This window comes from Umbelopsis ramanniana (genome assembly GCF_025399195.1).
Source record: "Umbelopsis ramanniana AG unplaced genomic scaffold K450scaffold_30, whole genome shotgun sequence".
NCBI lineage: Eukaryota > Fungi > Mucoromycota > Umbelopsidomycetes > Umbelopsidales > Umbelopsidaceae > Umbelopsis > Umbelopsis ramanniana.
Window position 1 is genome coordinate 30884 of NW_026252116.1, and position 26982 is coordinate 57865.

General features: G+C 43.8%; 9 protein-coding genes across 9 annotated transcripts; 6 read left to right on the forward strand and 3 right to left on the reverse strand.

Moving 5' to 3' along the window:
- The first annotated feature begins 3064 nt into the window (after positions 1–3064).
- On the forward strand, positions 3065–4373 carry K450DRAFT_242454 (uncharacterized protein). The gene is made up of 2 exons (XM_051589256.1): positions 3065–3898; positions 4092–4373. Exons 1-2 carry the CDS (start codon positions 3239–3241, stop codon positions 4350–4352), a joined length of 921 nt encoding a protein of 306 aa, XP_051444272.1. The 5' UTR covers positions 3065–3238; the 3' UTR covers positions 4353–4373.
- A 146-nt stretch (positions 4374–4519) lies between these two features.
- On the forward strand, positions 4520–7168 carry K450DRAFT_242458 (uncharacterized protein). The gene is made up of 2 exons (XM_051589257.1): positions 4520–6493; positions 6584–7168. The coding sequence occupies exons 1-2, from the start codon at positions 4594–4596 to the stop codon at positions 6901–6903; spliced, it is 2220 nt and encodes a 739-aa protein (XP_051444273.1). The 5' UTR covers positions 4520–4593; the 3' UTR covers positions 6904–7168.
- On the reverse strand, positions 7138–10043 carry K450DRAFT_242463 (uncharacterized protein). Its single transcript, XM_051589258.1, has 11 exons — positions 9967–10043; positions 9649–9902; positions 9315–9560; positions 9130–9248; positions 8846–9060; positions 8576–8789; positions 8344–8509; positions 8074–8265; positions 7823–7999; positions 7477–7742; positions 7138–7421 (listed from the first exon to the last, which is right to left on the reverse strand). Exons 1-11 carry the CDS (start codon positions 9992–9994, stop codon positions 7292–7294), a joined length of 2007 nt encoding a protein of 668 aa, XP_051444274.1. The 5' UTR covers positions 9995–10043; the 3' UTR covers positions 7138–7291.
- A 120-nt stretch (positions 10044–10163) lies between these two features.
- On the forward strand, positions 10164–12666 carry K450DRAFT_242466 (uncharacterized protein). The gene is made up of 12 exons (XM_051589259.1): positions 10164–10285; positions 10353–10552; positions 10612–10622; positions 10705–10898; positions 10970–11196; positions 11270–11326; positions 11388–11530; positions 11603–11665; positions 11729–12042; positions 12105–12191; positions 12274–12323; positions 12387–12666. The coding sequence occupies exons 1-12, from the start codon at positions 10177–10179 to the stop codon at positions 12483–12485; spliced, it is 1554 nt and encodes a 517-aa protein (XP_051444275.1). The 5' UTR covers positions 10164–10176; the 3' UTR covers positions 12486–12666.
- Positions 12667–13003: 337 nt separating this feature from the next.
- Positions 13004–15049, forward strand: K450DRAFT_300365 (uncharacterized protein). Its single transcript, XM_051593720.1, has 6 exons — positions 13004–13165; positions 13256–13373; positions 13457–13556; positions 13655–13765; positions 13831–13844; positions 13916–15049. Exons 1-6 carry the CDS (start codon positions 13110–13112, stop codon positions 14822–14824), a joined length of 1308 nt encoding a protein of 435 aa, XP_051444276.1. The 5' UTR covers positions 13004–13109; the 3' UTR covers positions 14825–15049.
- A 9-nt stretch (positions 15050–15058) lies between these two features.
- K450DRAFT_242474 (uncharacterized protein) lies at positions 15059–16673 on the reverse strand. Its single transcript, XM_051589260.1, has 5 exons — positions 16575–16673; positions 16341–16507; positions 16007–16267; positions 15797–15937; positions 15059–15713 (listed from the first exon to the last, which is right to left on the reverse strand). Exons 1-5 carry the CDS (start codon positions 16654–16656, stop codon positions 15360–15362), a joined length of 1005 nt encoding a protein of 334 aa, XP_051444277.1. The 5' UTR covers positions 16657–16673; the 3' UTR covers positions 15059–15359.
- Positions 16674–16800: 127 nt separating this feature from the next.
- Positions 16801–18390, forward strand: K450DRAFT_280910 (uncharacterized protein; the record flags this gene model as incomplete). Its single annotated transcript, XM_051593377.1, has 6 exons — positions 16801–16949; positions 17017–17197; positions 17270–17368; positions 17443–17679; positions 17741–17899; positions 17986–18390. The coding sequence occupies 6 exons, from the start codon at positions 16801–16803 to the stop codon at positions 18112–18114; spliced, it is 954 nt and encodes a 317-aa protein (XP_051444278.1). The 3' UTR covers positions 18115–18390.
- Positions 18391–20246: 1856 nt separating this feature from the next.
- Positions 20247–22585, forward strand: K450DRAFT_242486 (uncharacterized protein). The gene is made up of 3 exons (XM_051589261.1): positions 20247–21411; positions 21522–21938; positions 22007–22585. Exons 1-3 carry the CDS (start codon positions 20351–20353, stop codon positions 22398–22400), a joined length of 1872 nt encoding a protein of 623 aa, XP_051444279.1. The 5' UTR covers positions 20247–20350; the 3' UTR covers positions 22401–22585.
- Positions 22586–23246: 661 nt separating this feature from the next.
- On the reverse strand, positions 23247–23509 carry K450DRAFT_242487 (uncharacterized protein). The gene has a single exon (XM_051589262.1). The coding sequence runs from the start codon at positions 23495–23497 to the stop codon at positions 23276–23278; it is 222 nt and encodes a 73-aa protein (XP_051444280.1). The 5' UTR covers positions 23498–23509; the 3' UTR covers positions 23247–23275.
- Positions 23510–26982: the final 3473 nt, after the last annotated feature.

The following is a 26982-nucleotide window of genomic DNA, read 5'->3' on the forward strand; positions in this document are numbered from 1 at the left end:
CAGATAACTTTTTGGCTGCAAGGGCATGGTCTGTTAGAGATAGAGACAGTTTTGATGGAAGCAAACGACGATCTGGTATTCACAAGACAGTTTCAATGATGTCCTTCCCCAAAAACAACGAATATGTCGCATTGGATGAAAATTCGCCTGAAGGTCATTCTCCAAATGATGCGGTCTCGTATCCTGCTCATCAGTCCATAGGCGGTATGGTGATCAATGCAGTAAAACGAAAGGCATCACTTCCTGATCATCGTCGTAGTCGTTACATTTATGCTGACGCACAGGACAGCAACAAACCAAAATCGGCAGGCCTGATTGAAGAAAAAAACTACAGTTACATTCAAAGACAGCGGTCTATATCCTTGAAGTCAATCAATAACGAACACAGGATGACAAGACTATCAGGAAGTTTCATATTTCCATCCTTCAGTTCCACAACCCAAACGAGAAAGTCATATTCAGGGCCTGAAACTTCGAGTAGTTTGGATGGTAAAGAAGCCATGTCGCCCAGTATGCAATCCAATGGCTTGATCGGAAAGTTTGTTGGAAAATTTAGCAGCTTCGGTACTACCACTAAAGGAAGGAATAGCGACCATTGGTTCAAAGCAGATGAACGGCAGCATGGATCAACGGAGGTTCCAGTAAGTCTTTAGACGTCTTTTCTTAACTAAGCATAAGATGAATGAAATAATAATCATTCGGATCTTGATTACAGCCACAACAACCCCAAATATCAATCAGTGTAAATCGAAGAAACAGTGTGAAAGCTTCATTATCATCCCCATTGAAGAATTCTCATATGGCTGACGAGACTAGTGATGCTATAACAGCTGAAAGTTGCTCTAGTGTTCCAAGGAGCTATTCGACCTTTTCAGCATTCCATAAGAGCGTGTATTCAGAGTCAGCATTGCCACCCACTCCGAACGACCACAAGCACCACCGAGCTGAAGCCAAGGTTGATTTCTCGGTAACGAAACCTACCAGTGTAACAGAAACAACGCAAATGGAGAAGGAGAAAAAAATGCACACTCTCCGAAAATTCAAGGACATTGCTTCTCCTCGGATCAAATCTGGTGCTTTGATGCTATTGGCTAAGCGAAACAATATGCAGAGCCAAAAGTCGCCACCAAAGGATGCCGATATTACTTCATTTCGAAAAGGTTGGCTTAAAAAAACGACCAACAGCCATAAGGAAGCTTCAGAAAATGGATCAAACGAAAGCTCTCCCATAAATATCTCACCTCGAACGTCAAATCTGGATGTAGACCATAAGACTCGAACGTCTGTCGAGATAACAAAGGTCGACGTATCAGGTACACCCAGCTCCGGTTATGCACCTCAAGATGGCAGAGCCTCTCAAGTTTCTCCAAAGCATTCTACAAATGATGGAAACGAATCCAATGACAGTTTTGTTTCGTGCAACTCATCCAACCCACTGAATGATAACAGTGTTCCAACAAGGTCACTTAGCAAAGTGGAAATGTTACTTTCGATAGATACATCAAGAGATCGAGCGCCTCAAACACGGCGCTAGTTAGATATTGTAATTAGAAACCACTTCTTTTTTGATACAACAGAAAACAAATTTATATCGCAAATAATGTACAATAACTTGCACCCATTGCGCTTTTTGTGATATTCCAACTTTGCATTGTTGTCAATGGACCTGTAACCCCGATCCAACTGGTGACTGCCTTAAGTACGCTGCGAGTGCAACGCCCACTTGACATTCAAATCACTTTTGTTCTTTCCAATTCGTTGAACTTGTGTGCTGCTTCGGGTACCTAGAAGTTGAGCTTCTGTCACAGTTGAAGAGGAGAGAAATTTGCGAGCTTTTTCTTTGTTTCTGTCTGGAATCAAAACTGAAAATCCCGTCGAACGACATATTGCAAACAAGGGCCATTTACAATCTTTGTGATCATGCCACCGAGAAGAACATGCTATAAATGCGGCAATGGTAAGGCTATTGCATTTCTTTTATATTGGTTTTGGGTGGACATTTGCGGATGGCCACGATTATAGCGCTCCGCTTGGCGCTATGGCCGAGCGTTGTCACTTTTTGTCTACCTTGAATTAAATTCCCCCCTTCATTTTGGCCTGAATAGCTGGACACTTTGCCGAATCTTGCCCAGAACCTGAAAAACTTTGTTATAACTGTAAACAGCCTGGTCATCAAGCCAATGAATGCACGGAACCCAAGACTTTACAATCTAAGCAATGCTACGCCTGTGGTGGAGGTACAGTACTTTTTGCCCCCGTGTGTCTGGAATCCCTAAATATCAACTGATTGTTCGCGTTAGTTGGCCATATCCAGGCCGACTGTCCAAGTGTAGGAAGAATTCCGGCAGCTGGAGCAGGCATTGGTCGCTGCTATACGTGCGGTCGTATCGGCCATATTGCTCGAAATTGTAATAATGCTGGCTTTGAAGGCGTCCCATCTTACCATCGTAACTTTGGAAGATACCAAAATGGCTATGAAGGAGCAGGAGTCCAAAATGGGTCAAACTTCCGTGTAATTTGTTACAAGTGTGGTGGTTAGTATCAATTGTAAACTTTCCAGATTGGCCTTGGTACTCATCCAGTGTGCTTTAGGTTACAACCACTTTGCCAGAGATTGCCAGGCCAGCGGAGTCAAATGCTATAATTGTGGTAAATTTGGTCACATTGTAAGTCGCCAAAGATTTTCTTTTTGGTTTTGCTTATGAAATAACCATTATAATATTTTTTTGTTATCCAAAGTCTCGCGATTGCCCTAACGCAGCTGGTAGCGATCGAAGTATCAAGACTTGTTATCGATGCGGTGTTAAGGGCCATATTTCCAAGGATTGCCCCAATAACAATGGCGTTACCATTGAAGCTTACGATTAGTGTTGTAAGAGAATAATAAAAAAAAATTTGGAGTTAAACAAGTTTGTCTCAAGGTCATCAGGAAAGACACGCTTATCTTTGTTGATGCCGGTGCTCTACAAGGTTTTTGGGTGCCATTTGAAATCATCCAATGAAACAATTGATTATGGCCATTTGTGGTCGACGTCATACTAATTATTCATACTCACCTCGGTATGAGCAACAAGTAAGGTCTCGCACCTACCATTCCTCTATCCGAGCTTTAAACCCTTCTCTTCCCCTCTCTCAAGACCCCAATTGCGTGGTTCTACACAACTCTCGCAATGCTCTAATTCCTAGCAAACTATCAGACAAAGAATAATCATAAAACGCACATATTAACGACTACACCATGGAGATTGATTCCAATGACACAACCAGCCCGCATTCCACAAACGAGAGCTCGTTTGGGTTTTTCAACACATTTGAGTTTGATCACAGTGGACCAGGCGGCATAGATTCAATTATTATATCAGAAGACAATTCATCGGAAGGCACTCCCTTTGAACATCCTATTGAAGAAGATCCTTATAATGAAATCGAGCCGTATTATCTCCAAGGCCAGAGATTATATCAACAGCAACAACAGTCTCGAAGACGGAATTTAGAAGACTCACCGCCGTTTACGCTTGATCGAAAATTTGACTCCCTCAGTATCCCGGATTTCACTATCCCTGCATCACCACCCGCCGCACATTTGGAAGACCACTATATTATTCCCGCCGATAGCTCTTCTATAGTGGATGTCCCCATGCCCCACACCACTGCCAAATACGCGCTACAAAAGAAAGTATCGCAAAATGCTGCTACGGGTGACAATGGATCGTCTGTTTTCAATATATCTTGGGGAGGTGATGATCGGCCGCCGGAATCTTACGATGATCAAGGTCTTACGGAAGAAAACATGCAGCCAACAAAGCCTCTTCCAAAACCTAGAGGAGTCAAGCGTCATCCATCGCCTGACTTAAACGACGATGGAACCTTGGACGAGGAAAGCCTCAAGCGATTGAGGGTAAGCTTTCAATGGACCCTGTGTTTGGTTTGGTAAAGAGTGTGTTTCAGTCATCATTGTATTATTTGCCTCGTCCCGCCCAACGCAATATGTATGACTGGTGTGTGTGGGCTTAGAATCTCCCGAGGGGATAAAAGGCCATATGCAGCCATGTTGTTTGGTTTACTAACCCATCCTATTGCTCCATTAATAGAATACTCACGCAGCGCGTAGATCGCGTTTGAAGAAGTTTTTAAAGGTTGAGTTTCTGGAGAAACAAGTTGCTGCCTTACAAGCTGAAAACTCCAAACTTGTGCTGCGCACTGCAGTTCTAGACAGCGAAAAGCACAGTATGCTTGCTAAGGAACAAGAGTATCTACGACGTATAAAGCACCTTGAAGAAATTAACCTCCAGCAGAGCAAGAAACTCAACGAAACTTCCACTGATTCCAACGCTCAGAAATGGCTTGTATAAAACCCAACAGTGTGCCAAGCGCTTTTTTCATTATAATATATTTATATTTTTTTGGTTGTTGTTGTTTGAAATGTTGTCTTTGGGGTCTGGGCTGGTGGTTTGGTCCCAAAGCTAAAAATAAAACTGCTGCCAAATTTAACGGGACTTTTTTTTCCTTGTGGCTCCCCCGCTTCTTTAAACCTCAAGACAAGTCAGTGCATTCCACCATTTTGAACAAAAGTTTCTTCCATTTATACTAAGCATGCCTGTTGAAGGTGTTTATGCTTCACCATTACCCAAACTGAATACTTCGACGTCTTCACTTCCACCCACCAAATCCATGGATAAATCAAACTCATCACACTCTAGTAATGGGGTAGATTCTCTGACAGCTTCGTTTTGGCACCACACGAGCTTATCTGATAAAGAACAAGCTTCCCCTAAATTGCAATATTCAAGGCGACGATTATCGAGTAACGACAGTGCAGTCATTCCTATGGACATAGACCATCGAAGTCCATCCACCAACCTTCTTCCGAATACTGATCGAACCACGGTCAGAGGAAAACATTTGGACGACTCGGTTCATACCAATGGCTCACGATACGATGCTTCGAAGTCTGTAGAGTATAATGATTTAGCTCTGCAGGAATCTTCTACGCCCTCTGGCTTGCATACCATAAACTCCATACCATGTGCAAGTAATTCCACTTGTGCAACCGATCAGTCACCAACAAATGGAGTCAAGCTGAAGCGACACTCTGCAACCGCCAAATTGAAGCCTTTATCAACCACCACCAATGTAAACAAACCTATCCCACCCAAATCTTCTATATCACCCTCACAAGCCAAGCCTATGTCTGCTATTGAGCTTATGACCCGGTTGGAAAACGGAAAGCGTCAAAAGTCGGGTGAAACCATGCTATTGATCGACTTGCGGGACATCAATGAATATAACGAGGACACCGTCACTGGAGCTATAAATGTCAATCTACCGACTTTGTTGATAAAGCGATTTAAGAGGAACGCCATGTCCACTTTTAAAATGCAGAATTTTATCACTTCAGCGGAAGGAAAGGAGTTTTTTGCTGCTAGGGATAATTTGAAAAGCGGCGACGCTATCGTTGTGTTTGATCAAACGATGGATGAAACGGATCCTGACCTTTATGCATGGACACTGTTGGCCATTTTGGAAAAAGTCGGTCTGGATGATGTAAATACATCACTGGCCTCTCTGAATATTCAAGTTTTCTGGCTCAAAGGGGGCTACGATGTCTTTCGGCAATTCGACGTCAATGGTGATCATCGGTGTGAACCAGGAGCGTTTATCGAGGCTTTAAACACCACCACCAACAACAACAATAGTGTGGATGGCATCACGTTGGATGCTAACCTTTTATCAAGACCAGCACCCATGTTATCAAGAAGTACCACCATTCCTTCCTCTGCACCCATGAATCAGAGTTCTAACTTGCAACGGCGCGCGAGTCTTTTCAGTCTGGATACTGGAGCAGCGCGGGCAAGACGAGAACACTCAAATCGCATACTCAGGCAAGCCAGCCAAAGGGCGGCTAGTCGGGCAGCAGCCAATTTACATCCCGATTCCCTCACCACCTCACCTGAAAGCATGAATGGAACAGAAGGAAGGAGGGATGATGGAATGGAATCGGCGATTGATAGCGAAACTACTAGACACTCTTCTGCGTCAACAGGCAGACAATGGTCAGCTAGGAGTAAAGATGGTGGACCGGATTCAGCTGCGACCCAAGACTCGGGATTTTACACCTCAAGTACCGTCAATTCCGCAGCATCTGAATTGCCTTTACCACCGTATGTCAATGAATGGAAGGACTCTGACCTTGACGATATGAGTGAAGATATCATGTCATCCGACTCACCGCCTGTATCTTACGAAGAAACTCAGTTCGTGGTCTCGGAGATTGTACCAGGATTTTTGTTTGTAGGACCCGAAATAACATCACTCGAACATGTACAGATATTACAAGAAAAAGCCGTTCGCCGTATTCTCAACATGGCAGAGGAATGCGATGATGATGTTCCTGGGCTACAAGATACCTTCATCTACAAGAAAATTCCAGCTCGAGATACCGTTGACATGCGAAATGTCAGTAGCACTTTTACCGGCGCAGTCAAATTTATCGGTAAGGGGATAAATTTATCGATTTTGCCTATTTTTTGCTCACGGTGAATACTTAGCTTTTTTATTTTATTTTTATCATGGGTTGGTTCAGAGGACTCAAAGCGTCTTCACGAACCCATTTATGTTCACTGCCGAGCAGGAAAATCCAGATCTGTCACTGCCATCTTGGCCTACCTCATCTTATCCGAGCGTTGGACGCTAAAGCGCGCTTATCGTCATGTCACCAAAGCTCGACCCAATATGTCTCCCAACATTGGCTTTGTGGCAGAGCTGATGAAGCTAGAAGGTCGCGTCCACGGTATGGTGTCGGGTATCGATTCATCCGACCCTAGCAGCATGCCATTGCCTAGTCCCAAGCTCAAGCAAGACCTTAAAAAGTTGAAACAAGAATGGGAGGATGCCGTCAACTAGCACACCACTCCCACTCATTCTACTATCGGATGTACGCAATAGCGTGTATCTTGTATTCACTTGTATAATTTCATTGAACATTTACTTACAGTATTTTTAGTCCCATCTTTTGTAAAATTTCATGTCAACTGTTGTAAAACCTCTTCGTCACCACCTCTTCTTTACTTATTTACAATGCATGCATGTTATAAAACTCCCTTTATTTTTTTTACTCTCTCTCTCTTTTTTTTTTTTATATAATGCACACACAGAAAAAAAAAAATTAAGTATCCAAGTTCTAAGTTGGCTATCAAACCCGAGGTATTCCTCCCCCGCCAGTTACGTGGACCTTATTAGCGAGGCGGTATATATGGGGCGGCGGTGGAGGGCATCGGTTGGTTTTGTCACATTACAGGTCCAACAGGAGGTCCACGCCACCAGTGACTTGCGATTGTCGCATCTCTGGACGGCTAACCACATCGGTTGCGTAGGGATTTCCCGTCTGGAAGCCAGACATATCATAGCCATTGAAAGACAATCTGCAAGTGGTGTTAATTACGAGGCGATTGATAAACAATATGCTTGTATACATACCTGTTTGCAGCAGCAGCTTCTTTTTGTTCTTGTTCGTGGTGGGCGGTAGGAGAGGTCACAGATGGTTCGAAGGTAGCGGGACGTGTGCGACGGAGGACAGGGCTTGGCATCAAATATCTTGGTTTGTAGTTGTTAAGGAAGGTGGAGGGCGACTTGTGGTAAATGGATGCAAGACTGGCTACATGTAATAATAGCTCATCAAGCAAAGCGGGTTCCATGTTATCTGTCTCTGTTGAAATTTGAGGTTTCTCTGACAACACAACGGCCTGGAATGAAACAATAGTACCAGCATGAGTTTGGATCGCTTTCCTACGTAACGTAACATTCGTTTTCGATGTTTTCTTACCTTCGCCGCTGCAGGGTCAGTTGAAAGCAGTCTCCAGTATACGTAACCACGATCGCGTAAATCTGGATTATCAACCTCTTCCGTTGCCCATTTGAGCACTTTAGGAACAAGCTCTTGGCCAGCAGTGGGTCGCTTAATAAACAGCTTGACAGTTGCCGTCAAAAGCGCCAGTTGAACCTATGGTGTTGTTCATGTTGAATAGGTTAGATAGGGTTGCTAGTGACACGATGGAGTAACGCGCGTCATCTCACCTCAACAGGTTCCTCCAGGAAGGTATACAAAAAGTCGTCAAGCAAAACATCAGCGTTTTCAATTCTATCAGCGTATTGTCCGATGATCCAAACCATGGCAGCCTTGGCTTCTGGTTCATCCAAATTGTCCAAGTTTTCGCAAAGAGTACCAATGATACTCTCGTATTGATTTGGATATTTACGGAAAATATCCTGCAATACAGTATTGTTAGTTACTTAAAGTAGTCATGCGTTTGATATGGCCATCGAAATAGCACTTTGGAAACGAACCTTGATAACAACAATAGCCTCCTGCACAACATAGTTAACCTTAGTCTCGATCAACTCGATCAAAGCTGCAATGCATCTCTGAGCGCCGCTCTCAATCTTAACAGCGAGTCGTCCAATGGATCGCACTGCTTTCCGAACAAAATCGACATCCACCTCAGCAGCATACCTATACTCAATGCAAGTTAGAAAAATATTCCATACGTATCACACAAGCATTCACTATAATCCCTACTCTTTCAGTTCGCTGAGAACCTGGTCTACATTGCCAGCATGGGCAAGACAGAACATGATCTCAAGTTTAGCAAGCTTGACGTAAATTGGGTCGTTGTACTTGCAGAAGAAGACTTTCATGTCGTTCTTGAGCACATCTGGTCGTTTCTGGATGATAAGAAGTATGTTACGCAATGCGACATATTGAACTTCAGGTCCAGCCGAAAGTAAGGTGACTGAAGGACAAGTTAGTATAGGGGGCACAACAGAATGGATAGGCATACCGACTTACCCAGAGGCGGGCTCAGTTTTCGGCACAGATTAGCGATGTCTTCTTCTTTTTCCATGTAATTCATGAGGTACACGATGACCTTGACTGCAGTCAACACGACGGCTGAATTGGCATGTTGCAATCGAGGAGTGATACGCTCGGCCAGCATCTCTGCATTGCCAGGCTCTTGAGGTACATAGTAAAGGAGGGCCTCAAGGATATATGTTTGACCCCACCTAGTTCAGTAGATTTAGTCGCTTGAATCATTTTATGCCATTCCATTACGTTCTGATGCTTTCACTTACTCTGAGCATTCATTTAGAGCGGTGACAAGTTTGCTGGCGACAGAGAAGTTGAGACTCAATTGAATATCCTCTGAGCGCTCTGATATTTCTGTGAGAGCAGCAACTGCGTTTGCCACAACCTACATACCCAATGTTTAAGTAAAGACATAAATACGTGATGAGTTGTAAACAGAAAGAGCACTGACCGTGGGGTTGGGGTCATTCAAGAGGTCTCGTAGCTTCTCGATGAACCGTTCGCTTTCAACAAGCCCTCTATCATACATATATAGTTTCGCAACGCAGATGGCAGCCGTCTTTCGGACATAAGGGTCCTGATCTCTTAAACAGTGACTCAAAGGGTCAACTAGGCAGTCGATAATCTTTTCAACTTGAATATATCCCATGGTTCTAATGGCGAGGGCTCGAATTAAAGGGTTTGGGTCTTCCACGTCCTTTGAGTCGCATTGATGATACATTATTCAGTTAATAAAATAAACTTGGTTTGGAGCGACCGAGTAACTAGGTCGTGCTGATATTCACCTTTATGAACATGGCTATGGCCATCATGGCCATGTCTGGCTTGCTTCTCGCATAGTTGATGAGGTAGAGGTAGACCATTTTCTTAATTTCGAGTATTGGTACGTTCATAACATTGATAATATCGGGAAAGAGAGGCGACATGTCGTTTCCCATAGTCATATTGGCGACAATCTTCTTCATCACTGTCTTCTTCTTGGTATGCTTTGGATCTCGCTTGTCGGAATTGAGCTCTGCTCGAAGTTCCTGTATTTTACCTATCAATCCCGGTTAACCCTGGTCACGTCAAAGTCTGAAAGTGCTTTTCGTTTAATATTGTACCTCTCTGAAAATACTTTGCGTCTGACATGTCTGGTAAAGTGGAAGACGATGGGAAGGAAGTACGCTAGACTGGCACAGAGCTTGTGTGTTTGAAGTCAAATTGAGTGGACAATTTTGGGTAGCTGGCTTTGAAACCAGCCAGTCCCAAATCGCTTTTGTCGGAATCCCAAGTTCAAGGTACGGCACACTTCTCAACCGCCAACGAATCAAATGGACGAGTCAAGTCTACAGGAGAACACTCCATTGTTACCAGAAAGTGAATCTTTGGATACTAGTAAGCCTGGACAGCTTTGTGGAATATCACCTTTGGCAGTTGGTGGTAGGTGTTCAGGGTCTGAATGGAGATTACTTTGCTGGACGGCCTTCGAACTGTGTATTGTATTTAGATCAACGGCTGCAGCGTCAAATAGGCTGGATCACCGCTTCACTCATTAATGTGAGCTACATGATTGGAGGTGGTATATTTGCAAGTCCAGCATTAACACTATCGCTTGTTGGCTCTGGTGGTATGAATATCGTTGTTTGGGTCTTTGCATCGTTAATCGCGCTTACGGGCGTCGCCACTTATGCCGAGCTTGGTACCATGGTAAAGTGGAATTTATATATTTTTCACTTTGTTTCTGTGAAGATATTAACAAGACCAAGCTCCCCAGAAGGTGATGACTTTTTTTAATACGGTGCAGTGGCGTATATGTTTTGCCTCGGTATTGATGAAATTTTTACCATTGTAAACTAAAGTGGAGGGGAAAAGGAATATCTGGCATATATCTACCGAAAGCCCAAGCTTTTACTTCCATATGTATTTGCATTTTACGAAATAATAGTCATCGCAGCTGGTATTGCGTCGCAATCTACGGTCTTTGGGCGGTACTTGAATGTTGCTCTGTTCGGCATGGAAGCTTCAACTCCACTTCTTGATCGCGTGTGGGCAGGTAAGTTACAAGCGATGAAGACAGCAGTCAAGCGGTGGGGCTAATGACCTTATTTATGTAAATAAAAAAAGTGTTAGTGGCTACTCTTTTGCATCTTGTCAATATATGGTCCGTGAACGCAACGCTGAAGTCTATGGTAGCACTAACGGCCATCAAGATCTCAGTCCTACTGTTAATTATCCTGACTGGCGTCTTGACGCTTTGTGGGCTACTTCCTTCAGATGTCAATTTTTTAGAAAATATTTCCTTCAACGGTACATCGACATCCATTGCGCCGTATGCGTCTGCCTTTTATTATGTAAGCTGTGCAGTACAGATGTTATAACGTAGCATGTTCGATATTGCTTATCTTCTCCCACGCTGTCTAAAAGTGTATGCATGGCTATTCCGGCTTCAATGCCATACAATACTCTCTGGATGAAGTTAAGGTTAGCTGATTACACTGTTTAGGTTTTTTGATGGACGTGTTACCTCATCTATTCCACAAAGGATCCCATCAAGAATTTGCCAAAAATAGCCGAAAGTGCCTTAGGGCTGACTGCAATTCTATATGTATTAGCCATTGTGTCTTACATGACGGTATTATCAGTGGAAGACATTAAGAAATCAGAATTGACTGTTGCCGCCAGCTTGTGAGTATACTGTGATATGTATAATGCAACGAGATGTATTCATTTTACTTATTTGAGTATGTCTTCTTACAGCTTTACAAAAGTTTTTGGAGATGGTTTTTCATCACGAGTGCTTCCTGTATTAGTTGGATTAAGGTAAAGCTTCGTGAACATATTTCAGTCATAGATAACATTGTTAAGCTGAAATCACATGGTCAGTGCTGTGGGATGCACTGCATCGTTAACATTTTCAGGAGGTCGACTCATATTAGAAACAGCACGAGATGGCTTGATTCCATACGGTCAAACTATTGGATATGTGAGCCCAAAATACAAATCACCCATTAACGCAATGGTGCTGCAGTATGTTCTCGTCGTCGTCTATCTTATTGCAACGCCAGGAGCGGTGTATCAATTCATCATTGCATTCGCCTCATGGCCTGCCTACATCTTCTTCCTCTTGATTGGTGTTGGCGTATTTATCCTACGACAGCGTGAACCTGCGCTAAAACGACCTTACAAAGCATATTCCAGTAAGTTTAAGGAACCATCATGTAAATTGAAATTGTTACTGAAGGAAATGCTTGGACGATAGGTTTTGTTGTTATCTTCATAATCTTCTCGATTTATGAAATTTTGTTTGTTTTCGTGCCGGTGCCCAGTGAAGATTATCCATATTGGTGTAAGTACTGCATTGCATACGCTGTGATTATCAGCTATTTCTATACTATGGGAACTAATGTGAATATTATAAAAAAATGCAGCACCATATGCCGCTGCAATAGTAACCATGTTAGCGAGCGTCGGATTATGGGTAAGTTTTGTTCATATCCGAATTCAGAGACAGGTCTGGCGTTAATATTAATCCGATATACAGTATTATCAAGTTATCGTGCTTGATAGCCCATCAAACTCGTATAACAAACAGATTTTAAATCAAGGGCGTGAGGCATTGGCTCGTGAAGTATACGCCTGAGAATGCATATGCCCTTGCCACCGTGTATTTATATGGGGTTTTCTCCACATTTTCAATGCCTGGTGCTACCCGAAGGACATAGCTTGTCCCCATCCTGACTCGTTTCCGTAACAGCAGATTAAATACTGATTTAAAATGATTTATACACACAATGAAAGGCTTTTGTTTTTCATAAAGCAAACGATTGTCTTTGTTTTGGTTGCGATTTTTTTGGTCAATGTGTGATTTGCCTTTTGTGGCACAAAAAATTTGACTGGAGACATCGGACTGGAATTGGCAAGCAGCCACACGTGAAGGTTTGGCTAGTCTATGCGACGTCGATGCAGTGATAGAGTTGGTCTAGTGTGAGAGGAAGTATGGGGTGTGAATGATGATGATATTGTATTGTCCCCATCATGGGATTGCAGTCCCGTAACGTCTTGCTTTGGCCACATATCCCAAAAATGAACCCACACCACTTTTGGAGTAGTACTTCGAGAAAAAGATGAATGGCCAATTTTTTCTGTCCTGGGCTTCGAACCTCCTTTTCCGCTTTATCCCCTCCGTTCGACCCCACTTTTCAGCAAAAAACGCAAACTTCTTTAACTGGTCTCCTATCATTCATACAACAGAACTAATATCAATATGGATCACGTTCGTCAATTTATGCGCGGTATGCCAAACCAAATATCTGTACCAACGTAAGCAAATGACTAGACAGTACATCACACAAACTAAGATATGATTTTCGCTGCATCCCACCTAAATAATATAATGTATCTCAACCATAGTGTCAAAATGATTCTCCAAATGAATCCTCCCACTGCTGCTCGGGCACTTATGAATGACTTGACTCGGCCTCTCAAGCATCAGCTTCCTTACATCAAGAAAGTCCATGGCGGCGCATGGGTAAGGCTGAACTCAGTATAGATCGCATCAGAGTCTCAGCATAGTACTAAAACTTGCGTATGATATTCTATTCTTCTTTATAGCGAGGAGCGTGGATTGGCGAAAACATGCAATCGGCTGAAAGCTATGAAGATGTAAAGGCCAGAGTCCAGAAAGCGGACTTGATTATTTTTACTATTCACGGTATGGATGAAATGAAATCAGTCGAATCTACGTAACTGCATCCAGCCAGGCTCATATACATGTACGGACTGAAGTATTCTAACCCTTTTTCTTTCAAGGTGGCGGTTTTCGAATAGGAACTTCAACAATGTATATGAAGGCTTATACAACTTGGATTGAAATGCTCAAAGACAACGGGATTCATGCCATCATTATGTCAGTTAAATACCGTAAGTAATTTGTATGACTGGAATATCGGTTGACGTACATCTTACCAATACATTCCTCGTTGTAGGACTTTCACCCGAGGTACTACTCTACATTGCACTGTGCGTAAGTTGTTTCAGCTACAATTTTAGTTAATGCTATTTCTATTTCAGGCTAAATACCCAGAACCGACTGAAGATTGCGTACGAGCCTACCAGCACCTTCGAAACTCCCTGGCGGTCCCTGGAAATAAGATCGTCGTTACCGGTGATTCCGCTGGTGGAGCGCTCTTGTTTGAGACAATGATGGACTGCCACGCCCCAGACGTATACGATCATCTTGGGGGAGACAATGCTACGGGCGCTATTGAAAGCAAGGGCTACCCTGATCTTCCTGCCGCCATGATGCTGTCTTCACCACTGGTGACAGAAAAGTTTGATGCACCGTCATGGAAGGCCAACGATAAACATGATATTGTTACAACCAAGTTCGCCAAACAAGTCCTTCGTGAATACTTTGATCCCGAGGTAGCTCCCACGCCAGAAACCATGAAGGTGCTAGCACTTTCCAGAATGGAAAAAGGGTTCGAAGTTTTCTTACCAAAGAATGTAATCGTGTATGTTGGAAAGAAAGAAGTCATGCGAGACGACATTCTAGAACTTTGCAACCGAGTCAAGAGAAACAGTACCATCAACGTCCAAGTAGTGCAAGAAGATCTTGTCCATGACTGGTATATGATTCGGGATCTGGTCAAAAAGAAATCTATACTGGAACAAAATGACAGAGTCTTCATTCGGTTTATCAAGCAAGCCTTGGAGCAGGCTCAAGGTCATTCTATCCGAAGCTCAGCGCAATTCAAGGAAGTTCGCAGTCGCCAAGGAAGACAAGCTTCCATGTCTGAATCATTTATGTCTTCGTCATCGGCCAACAGCTCGTCTGCTCAAACAGCCCTGGAATCTTCGTTAGCCGCTGAATCAGAGTTGCTTGAAACTCTTTCACAAGTCGGCAGCCACAAGGATCGCAGAAGTACTTCGGAAACGCCTATTGCGTCGCCCACCATTCTAGGTTTAATCACCGTTTAATAGTATTCCGTAATTGTAGTAAATACCAAGGAATTATAATGCCACAGACATGACGTTATTATCTTCTCTGTATGAATTGTTTTTGTTTGGTCTATGCTTCTCCCTTTCGCATGAAGCTCAACTTGGTATTGAACCGGTTTGTTCTTCGTGAAGGAGATGTGTAGTCTGTAAACATGCCCATCAACCCGTTTTATTTTCTATTTCAACAATAAAGGCTGACGCGACGCCTCCTGATTTTTGATCGTCGCCCCGTTGAGGATTAATGCATGCATTTTATTTTATTTCTTTATGCCATGTGGATGATACGCAGAGTGCAACAAAAAACTTGTTTTTTTTTTTTCAATTATACACCCCCAAATAAACCGTGCTGCGGACTGGCGAACTGGGGTAGAGAAACATAAGAAGAGCAAATTGGAAACAGATACATGGGTGTCATGTTCCAAAGAAATAGCATTGACAAAGTAGTAAATTAGGAAGAAGAGACAGGAATGATGGCGGCTGCACGGACATCTTCGTAACGGCAAAAAAGCACAATCTACTCTTTTGTATTCTTGGACTTCTTCTGCACAGGTTCCTTGGGTGCGATGAAATCCTTTTCGCGTTCTGCTTTTCGCTTGACAGTGGTCTCTTGTTGCTTTTGCTTGCGCTCCGCCATATCTCTTGCCTTCTTCTCTGAATCCTTGAGGAAATACTCGCCGGATTCCAATTGCTTGTCGATCTTCGACAAGGTCTGTGCTGGAGGGAAGGGAGTGTATTCCTTCTTTTTGGAGTCGGGCTTGGGCTTCTTGTTGAGCTTGACATTCTTCTTCTTGAAGTGAGGAAGGAAACGATCCCACGATTCTGTAGCAAGTTTTGGATCCTTTGCCAACTCTCTCTTAATCATGAGTTCCTATGTTAAGACTTTGGTTATTCACTGGCACATTCATAGGTGTGGCACAGTTAATTATTTGTATGTTTCGTCATTTCACGTACCTTGATATGATATATAGGGTGAACATTCTTCATACAGTCAATGACGATACGTCGAATTTCTTTCAAGCCCTGGTAGGGACCCATTGCGGACACAGTATTACCCTGAACCATCATGTAGCATTTCGTCAATAATTCGATAGCCTATAGGTAAAAGTTATGTTAAAATGGGGTTAATTCCTCACGAATGTTGGCAGAACCGTTTACACATACCTTCAACGTTGATCCATTAGGGCCCAATAATCTCTGTCTTCGCTTGACAAAACGTTCCTTATTTCGGGTGACGTTACCGATTTTGATGATATCGGATGAAATGCCATCGTCCAAGACCTTAACTGCTTGGGGAAACGGGACACTTCTGGCCAACAACTTAATGAGATCTCTAGCCTTCAAGATGATATATGGGTCGTACGTTTTCTTTGTCGTCTTCACCGTCATACTACCCTCAACCAAATCCAAAACACAAGCTACACCCTGTGAAGTAATTAAATCAGTACCAGTGACTATTGAGGCACAGCACGATCGTGGTTTGGTGAATGTAACTTACGACTTTATCGAGAGCACGAGTGACATGAGGCCAAACTTCCTTCAGATAGTTTTCTCGGTACTTGGGGAATAGAGTTGCAAACGAAGATTCCTCTGTGAATGATAATTTGTTGTCTTCAGGTTTGAATTCCTCGATTTTCCAGTGATCGATATCGTCGGTATCCCATGCTAGAAGCAAAGCAGTCAGTCGCATTACAAAGGAAAGGGGGGCATGAAAATGCAATTCAATACATACGCTTTTCTTTTCTGTACTTTCCGGTCTTTCCTTTCTTTACGACAGGTTGTTCGACTGCAACAGCTTCCTCAGTGTCAGACATATTGTGCAGGTGAAGATATCAACTGCAGGAAAAAAAAAAAAAAAAGTTCAGAGCTTTAAGCCCAGCTAAGCCTCCAGCAGTCATAATTTTTGAGAACTAGCCGTGCGATCGTCGCTCACAGCCAAGGTAAAAGCTAGATTCCATATGTTCAATTCCACACTTCCTGCCGGCAGGATCTTGCACGTCTCTTTGCGAAATGCTCTTCACTCTGTGCGTTATCACAGCACTGGAGGACCGGGACTGGTCTCAGCACAAAAATTCTGTGCCGATTTAGTGAGGTTTGTACCAATGTCGTACGTCATGACGACGAAACAACTTTAAACTGGTATAATTGTAACCATTATAACCAATACATAACAGGAAGAACGACTATGAAAATTACTTGTGTATACCATTTTATCCTAAACAAGTACAGAACGCTCAATACGCCATCCGAGCATTTAATGTCGAGTTGGCGTCCATACGAGAGAGTGTATCGAACGCAATGATTGGCAAAATGCGAACTCAATTTTGGAAAGATACCATAGACAAGACGTTTGCTGTAAGTTGAATGAAAAAAAAAAAAATACATATTTACATGCCTAACGAATTTATATATTCATGTTCGTAATAGAAAAAACCGCCGCAACAGCCTATTGCATTGGCATTGTCAGACGCATTGCAGCATGCATCCCTATCTCCCATGTGGTTCAAGCGCATCATTAATGAAAGGGTGAGTGAGCAGGTCCAAGTAAACTGATGGTAGTACAAGGGATCGGATTTTCTCATTGACACTGGTTCTGACAGGAGGAAAATCTGGAAGATCCTCAATTTATGACCATCAAAGATATGGAAAAGTATGCAGAAAATACGGCTTCCTGTTTACTATATCTTCAACTTGAATCTTTGAACGTCCGGGATGTCAATGCTGATCATATTGTCAGTCATATCGGAAAGATGATTGGCATAACCACATTACTTCGATCCATCCCATTCCATGCTAGTCAGAAGCGACTGGTTCTACCCGCCCAGATTACAGCCAATGTAAGGCCAAAAGAATTTATAGAGAGGAAAATAGAATGGGTTTACTGACCAGACGTTCTAGCATAACATTGTACAAGAAGACGTTTTTCGTCAGGGGCACGCCGAAGGATTAGAAGACGCTGTGTTTGACGTTGCCACGGCAGCACATGATCACCTCCTGACAGCTCGATCCATGCTCAAATCGGTGCCTCCAGCTGCCATGCCTGTCATTCTATCAGCGGTAATTATCGGCACGAGGCTTAGCTTCATTTTGGTACATTGTTTGTATATACAGATGGTTAAATTAACAGGGTTCTCATTATTTAGGTCCCATGTGCGCAATACCTTGCAAAATTAGAGCAACATAATTTTAATGCCTTTGAACCCAAGCTTCAAGTAAGGAACTGGAAGCTTCCATTAGATATCTGGAGTGCATACAGAAACCACACAATATGATATGTTCATGATAATAGTAAAAGGCATTTTGTGATAAGCTTATCTCGCGGGCAGCCCAAGCAAAGATCACAAAAAAAAAAGATACAGCTTTATTTGTGCTACTGTTGAATGCAGATCTGATGGCTTGCCTGGTGTTACATGGCATTGACAGAAGGAATTGAGCTGGACATGATTGGGTAGAATTGCACCATACAGAACGTGCTTTGGGAACAAAACGAAACATCGCTCATTCTTAACTAGTACTTGAAACTCCGGTTAATAAACCGTATTGGAAACAAAAAGTCAGTTCGTACCTGAATGGTAATATCGTCATCTGGGAGTTTCCTTGCTGGCAAATCGGTAGCAGTAACACCAGCGCTCTCTAGATGAAAGGATACAAGCGAGGAAGATAAACGCGTGGTCATGTTGTTTTATGGCCATCGGTCAGTATGAAGCTGCTTAAGCAAATCAAGCCAAATGCACATTTCTGCACAGTGTTTACCTAATCTTTGCAGGTGTCGATATAGCTACCCTATAATTTTTGGGAGAGTCTCCGCAATCAAACAAAAGGTTGAAATCTAAAAAAAGAACAATTTTTTTTCACTCTATCCACTAACGTTTTTCCGCTTGAGCACAGGTGCTAGCTTCGGTTATTGAAAAGTAGTAGGACTGTCTCAGCATGTGAAGTAACACAAGTCCACCAATGACTTCGCACGCTCGATAGGCTACATTGTTGAAGACACGCTCATTTTTTGATTCGACACTTGGTCAAGTTAAGGTAAAGAAAATTTTTAGTGTATTAGGAGGGTTGACTGCTTTTCAAGTGATCCGTTGGCTTTTTGTAGAATTGCACCTCCTACACCCTAGCTAGCAAGCTGGACTCCAAATGAAAGACAAGGAAGTGCCGGATATCACAGCCAAATAGTCAATAGATGCTTGCCTATCAAAAATTTAAGTCTATCAGATTTGAACCTTCCAGAGCGCTGTTTGGAAGGGTTGCACACAAGCTATAAACGAGCCCTTACAAAAGAGACTTTTTCTGCTTGATTTAAATTGAAGATTTAGTCGTAAAAGGGAAGAAATCGCACTATGAGGCGCTGCAGATAACGAGAACCCTCATTTCATTCCGTCAATTAGAGCAAAAGATAAAGTCGCTTTTAAAACTGGATTATAATCCCGCGCAACAATGGACGGACAACGCCCACCCAGTGTGGGTGAATTTTCCCATCAAACCTTTTTTTTTTTATCCACCTTGATGTCTGATGTTAGAAATGCCATGGAGAGATGGATGGGATCTACCAACATGTCTTGAGCTAGTGTTGTCTAGGAGCGATTGAAGGAGGTGTGCAGATCCATGACGAGCAGGAGAAGTACAGAATCATTTCAATCTAATGTCTGTGCAGTAGGAGGATGACCCAAAAAACCCGTGCAAAGTTACCATAATTAAACAGTCAACGAGGGACAACTCCACCCAATCCTAAAGTAGGTAGTACCAGCAGGGAACTCTCAAGCTCACGCGGCAGACAGCCCATGGTAAAGAGGTGAGCATGGCCATGCAAATAGGACCCTCTTCATTGCTGAGATAGAGGTGATGTTGCTATGACGAGAAAAAGGCGGGGACTACTTTGCCTCTGGAACATCACGGTTCCCTGAAGCGGGAAATCTGGCTATCTGTATTTCATCGCCGCAATTTTTACCATGGTAGGTATCCCCGTGTGTGTATATGTGTGTGTCCTGGCCAGATACGGTGGGTGGATGGGGGGGGGAAGCAACTTGAGATCGGTTACCTTTCTGTCACTGGTGGGTTGGGTTCACCACACGGTGTTTTGACAATGATGGGGGCAATCAACTAGAAGGTGATCAACCATGCCAACGCTTCTGTAAGAAAAGATAAAAGTGTGGGATGGGGGATCTTCATTGAATGGCTTGGGTTCCCCTCCCCCGACCAATAATTTTTTTTTTCAACACCACACCTAAAACAGCCAGGGCGGAGATCTAGTACAACAGTCCAATCAAGCAAGCCAGACTTTGGTTTGTTCTAAATTGCCCCTGCCTAGAAAGGAAACACGTGTGCATGCTGGCGACAGAGAGTCCCAGTATAAATGGGCCAAAGGAGAATGGTCCCTTTGAAGCTTTTGCTCTCTTTCTTTTTGCCCCCATCGTATGAACTTGTTCTAAACACTCACATCTTCTACATTTCACTTATCGCTCTCGTCTATTTTGATACACCCACCCACCCTGCCTTTGGTCTCCCATCATGTTTAATCCTTCTTATACTCCTCAATTGCAAATGATCCAACCCGCCACGGTTGCTTCTGCTACCTATGCTTATCCTAACATGCAGAGATTTCCTCATCAGCAAAGGATAGCTCCTCGTTCACCGGCTCCTATCATTGTTCCTTCCTCTACTTCCCATCATCCTGCCTTTTATGCAGCTCAACCCAATGCTTCCGAGCAACAAGCTTTTGTTCCTCCGTTGTGTTTGCACTGCCGGGCCAGAACTGTCAAGCCCACACGAGTTCAAAGGGATGGTGGTCTTTGCAAGCATTGCAAGAAAGATCTTAACTATTATCCTTCTTCCTCCAACTCTGCTACCAATGGTTATTATCGTCAACAACAACAACCTCCTATCCATCATACCCTGCAAAACGCTACGATAACGTTTGATAGCTTGGTGGTCAATTCTCCTCAGCGTGAACTGGTCAAGGATGTGTTTTTTTCCCCAGCACTGAGTTCCACCTTTGATGCCTCTGCTGCTGCCGCTGCTGCTGCTGCTGCCGCCGCCGCCGCTGCCGCCGCCGCTTCATCTTTTCAATCCGAGTCCTCTCAATCCAGTGACAGTGACTCCGAGTCGAGCATTGCTACTCCATTGGATTGCCTATCACCTCGTCTATCGCCTGCTGATTTCCTCTTGGGTGGTGATCAGGAAGAGGCTTTGTTTGGGTTTGAAATTGAAGATGCGCTCAAGGATTCCACTCCCGAAAATGTTGGCCTTGGAATTACCGTCATTTCCAAGAAGAAGCCCGCATTGTCGCTAAAAGACAATGCAACGTTTGTTATGAACAAGAAGCGCTCCTTCTTGGACCATCTTCATGCCGTTGGCGATTTGCCCACCCCACCTGCCTCATCGGATTTCCTTTATGACAATTTCGTTGATGCTCCCAAGCGACGCAAATTCAATGATACCACCCCCCCTGCTTCCCCTTCGGAAGATCACGATGAATATAATTTGTTTCAAGATTCCAGCTTGGAATCGGAAGATGAAGCCGATGCTTCTACTGAAGAATCGGATGATGATGATGACCACACCAGCATCCTGTAAGTGTGATAAAAAAAAATGAATGGGTACCTGCTGGCTACTCTTTATTTGGGAGAGTACAGCAGCTGGATTCCACGCGTAACACAAACTTACTTTTTATAATACCCAGTGTGGCTGCTTCCTCACCTAAACTGCATCAGGACATTTTTGACCACTATGGAAACAAGAACAATGCCTACTTATCACCATCCGAAGCTCTGTTTGACGATTCAGATGTTTACACGTCAGAGGAAGAAGATGAATCGTCTGATGAACGAGAGCATGAATCCGTCCGAAAACCTCAAGTGGCTACTACTCTCCCCACCGCCACTCCTACTACTACTACAGTGACTGCAAACCCCATTGCAGAGGAATATCAACAAACACCCCAACCCCCTAGAACTGACTTGGCCCCTCCAAGACCTACGGAAAACCCAACCATTTTTCAAAAACTCACCAAAGCGAACATCGATTGGTGCCGGTACTGTGGCACCACCGAAGGTGTCAATTGGCGTCCTGGACCTTGGGGTAAACGCACCCTTTGCAAGTAAGTTGCTGGGAAAGGTTTTTTTTTGTTTCCATCGTGAAGTCAGTTATACTAAACGATGTCTACAGTAAACACGGATGCGATTACAAAGGTTACGGATTCGCATGCAAACTTCCACGTCTGGATCTGACTGGGTTCTTGCATGAAAACATCAACGATCGCGACAGACCCGTTTTGCAATTGTTCTGTGCGTGCTGTCAACAACAAGACTCCTACATTGACAATGTGATGGTTCGTTGCGAAGGTTGCCCTAAGGCTGTTCATCAACAATGCGGAAGCCTGAGTCAGGAGTTTGTCGCCTCTTCTGAACCCTGGTTCTGCGACAATGCATGCAAAGAAAACTCCAAGAAGAAGCGAATCATCGTTGAATTGCCTCGCAAACGCTTACCTCTCATGAATGCACCAGCTGGAAGAGCAGCAGCTGCTGCTGCTGCCGCCGCCGCTGCAAGCGCTACAAAATAATTCTTTCCAAAAAGTATATCACATTTCTATGACCCTAATGCATCGATCTTGATGCCTTACGGCTATTTTACCTCTTTGTTTCCAAAACCACCTCTTCTCTTCCAAATATTACCTCTCCACTTTGATTTACTTCAGTACTCTTGTATAATAGCTACTATTTCCTTTTTTTTGTTCTGTTCTTTATCCTTCTATGCACGCTTTTTTCTTCGTTTTTCTATTTCTTTGACTTGTCAGTGCGAGGTTGTTCTCTCTCTCTCTGTCTGTATTTCCTACTAGCTGTATATATGCAAATTACCGTTCCCTTGTTTCTCCTAAACATAGATGCTTTAAAGAAATCATTACAAAAAAAAACAAACAACTATTAAAAGTCTCAAATACACTTGACAATCAATCGTTTGCTCGTGGGTTTTCTGTCTTCCTCAGTGTTCCCTAACGGGGTTTCCCCCAAGTTACACCGGCAAAAAGAGTTCCATCGTCTGCCCACCAAAATGCTTTTGAGTTCCCGCCCTTGTGCCGCTGTGCGACATTGATTCCACTGAAGCAAAAAGGTTTAGGTGACACTCACACAAATTATGGTGAATGAAACTAGATTGGGAAGGATACCAGGTGAATCACTACCACCCGCAGGGAAGCCAGCCAGCCGCTGGAGCTTGGACTGAGCAGCAGCGAGATCTGCCTCCAATAGTGTGTCGTTTGGTTATATCGGGTATCATTTTCCGTTGGTTCGCACTAGGACGTCGATTTCACGTGCAGAATGGCCTGCGTACCAGATACTATTGCGTTATCTTTTCTATTCTTTCCCCCGTTTTTCTTTGGCTAGTGAATCGTTCCGGTTAGACAAGGAAACTTTGTATCATGTTCGTCTCCACATAAACCTAATCCCCCTTTGAAAACAGGGACACTCCACGCCAAGCATGGCAAAATGAGAGCATGGCAAAAGACCACGATGTGTACACGTGCGCATCCATTTCATGGTGTCTATTTTCAGTCTCCAGATAATTACTTTCTGGTGTAGTGTTGCAAGAGCGGAGGACCATTTTACAAGTTGCAATAATTGCAACTCCCCTCCAATTGAGTTTCAACTCTAACCCATTCATCGTCTTACTTTCACACCCCACCCGATATCTCAATCCGACAATCCATTAGGTGCGCCGAATGGGCATATATCGGTATACAATAGACTATATCACAACGGGTTAAGGCAAATAAAAATATGAGGGAAGGGGAGGCTTTTGGTGCGTAGAAAAAGAAAAAGATACGGTGTGCGTAGAGGGCATAAATAAGAAAGAGGTTCACTCATTCTATGGTAAATACATGGATGGAGTCCAAACCTACAGTCTGTACTGATATAGAAGGGAAGGGTATATATCTATGGCAAAGGGGTTGAATGGGAGAGGGTATTCTTTTAAAGGTATGTTTCTTTTCTCTTTTTCTGGATGCAATGGGATCGCTCAGCTTATTGGAAATTCTCAAAGTAACTTCCACTCATGGCGCTACCAGGTCGTTCAAATTCAGCCCAGCGTGACTTAAGCTCCTCTACACTGCCACTACTGTAACGATGAGCCATCTTCGCCTGTGAGGATTGGGTATGAACTTGAGCCAGTCGTTCAAATACAGTGCCATTGGGGGTCATAGCCCGCTCGTTGGTACTGCCGTTGGAAGCCACTGAATGGTTGGGACTTGTGGCGCTAGGTGGTCGGCGAAAGCTTCGCTGGTACGACATGGTTGCGTAAGGTGACGGTGGGCTCATGATATTACTCTCAACTGTGGTGGCATGGGATAGTTCTCGAAACGAAGGTCGACGCCGTGACGTAGAAAGGATGGGTTGTTGCTGTAACGACTGGGCACGTCGGCGTGATGGACTCGTCCAGCTTTGTACGGATGTATCCGATGTGATAGATGATCGGCGAAGGTGACCACTGTGAATGGATGAACTGGATGAATCTCGATCGGCAGCATATCGAGTGAACTCGTTGGCATTCATGCTAGTAGGCTGACCGAAATCCGATTCAGATCGCTGATGCATGTGCTTTTGAGCCATGGCTATGAGTCGATCAGGTGAGGGTGTAGGACTACGAAGATGTCGCATATCCATTGAAAACGTACCAGTTCGTCGAGTCGGTGACATGAGAGGTGGGGATAGTATTGACTCGTCACTGAGGTTGGGTGATCCATGGCTACTGGGAGTCTGTTCACCTATTGACTCTGGGGACATCATGGATCCTCGTATGCCATTGGCATAGATCTTGTCAAAGATAGTATTGCCCATTTGCATGGATGCTTCGATTTTGCTTCGGAGCGCTGCAGCATCATCCTCATTGACCACTGTGTTCCCACCATTGGCAAGTAGCTTTTGAATCTGATGCTCGTTTTTCACGGTCGTTGATACCGCCACACGCTTCATGACCAATAGAGTGCGTCGTAAGTCACTAACAGTCTTTTCCAAGCTTTGAACCGTCATCTGTCGAGCAAATTCTTCCATGCGAAGCATCATGACATCTTCTGTCAGCGCTTGAGCTAGTTTTCGACTTTCGTCCACTTCTAATGTTTTGATGAGCTGCATGGAAGTATCATAAGCCATCTCAGGTCCAGCATTGTAGGGTAGAGAGTATTGATCTTCAAGCGTATCAATATCGGCCCAAGCTTCCTTGTTGGTAGGTGCAATGATTTCGTCGGCAAACGTGACATGCTTCGTCATTCTCTGCCTCTGAGCAGCGGCGTCCAGGGCTGAAGGGTCTTGAATGGCATCATTGGCAGCGTCATGTTGAATGGCTTTGATGCGAGCGCTCAAGTAGGCGATTTCGGCCGATACAAGCTCAATGCGTTCATCTAGATAGGCAGTGGCAGATGTGTTGACCTCATCGTCGGTTTCCATGGCTCGCAGTCGCTCACTAGCCAGAAGTTGCTCACGCTCAGCAGTTAGTTCCGCCTTGTCTTCAGCAAGAGCCTCTCGTTTGTACAACAATTGTTCCATTTCAACAAGGGCCTGCTTGCCTTCAATGTATTTGTACAAGGCCATATCCAAAAGTTCCTTCTTCTTGGCCACACGAACTTGAATAGGGATAGGGTTGTGTCGTTTGGGTGCCTTACTGTTCTGTCTTCTTGCTGCTGCAAATGCAGATCGTCCTCGTGACATGATGGCAAATCTGCCTCCAATGACGCCGGTCACCTTACTCAGTAAGCGTTCATCCAAGACACCTCCTTCTCGAACGGCCTTCTTTAGCACATTGACCAAGTGCTTGAGTTGTTCGTTGGACATCAAAATTTCTTCATCTCGTCGTTTAAGCGTCCTTCGTTGAGATTCATGCTCTCGCTCTAGTCTTTTCTTTGCAACACTAACTTCAGCTTGCTTTCGACGAAGAAGTTGGATTTGTCGTTCTTGTGCAGTGAGTTGCTCTTTAACTCTTTCTGCATCTTGTTTCATTCTCTTGATCATACGTCTCTTCTCAACTTTGAGGGTTTCGACATTGACTTTAAGAGTACGAAGCATGGATTCGTTCTGGTTTCGAGTAGATTGCATGGTTCTAGCTGTTTGAGAATACTTGCGACGAAGATCCTGTGTTTCGGCAAACAGCCGTTTCATCTTGGCTTCGTACGCATGTCGAACTTCCAAAATTTGTTGCTTATCCTTCAACTGGGCTGCAGCATCGGGTCGACCCACATAGTTAGGTGTAGCACGGCGAAGCGCTTGATCACGCTCACGTTGAAGCTCGTTCATAGCATGTTGCTGAATGGCTAATTGTTCCTCAAACTTTTTACGCATAAACGTGTATTGCATCTCTGATTTCTCCAAGTGAGTCACTAACTCTTCCTTGACTTGAATATCACTTTGAATTTGGTGCAGCATACGCATCATGTTGGGATTATAATTGACATCACGTTGAACATTAGCGGGCTGAATGCTGATATCGTCGGATGAATTTCGGCTATGTCCACTATTTTCAGTTAATATAGGTGACCCGGTGAAATTTCCATCGTCTTTCCAAGTGGGAACCTCCTGTGAGAAGACGTTAAGATGGCGTAATGATTAGACTGCGAGCGAAAGTGAAGTTGTTAAAACAGGGAAAAAATAACCAGAAAAAACATCGTACCAATTTTTCTGTTCCTTCGAATAATACTTTGTCCCACTCTCCATAAGAGGAGGCAGTATGCTCTCCAACTTTAAGGCTGGAAAACAGTTCGTCGGTGGATGATGTATCAGAACCAGCATGGTCCTTGCGCTTGTGGTCAGCATGGAATTCATTGAACTCGTCTTCCCAGTTGTGACCATTTTGCTCTTCGTTTGGCTACATCGATAGGTTAGTTCATCACCACAATACACAGTTCTCATTGATGAGTTGCTGCTTACATGAGTAGACTGCAATACAGCCATGCCCTTAATGATTTCTGTCCGAGCCTTTTCTATGCTGCTCTTGACACCTCGAGAAATTTCACCAGTGGTTCGCTGATAGTCTTCCATTTCATCACTATCACGGCTGCCACTGTCAACATCAATACCTTCGTCGTCTGTGTTTCGGTTCTTACCATCCTGCAAGTAGGCAGGAAGACGAGACTTGGCGGTGCTGCTGCTGTTGCTAGGGCC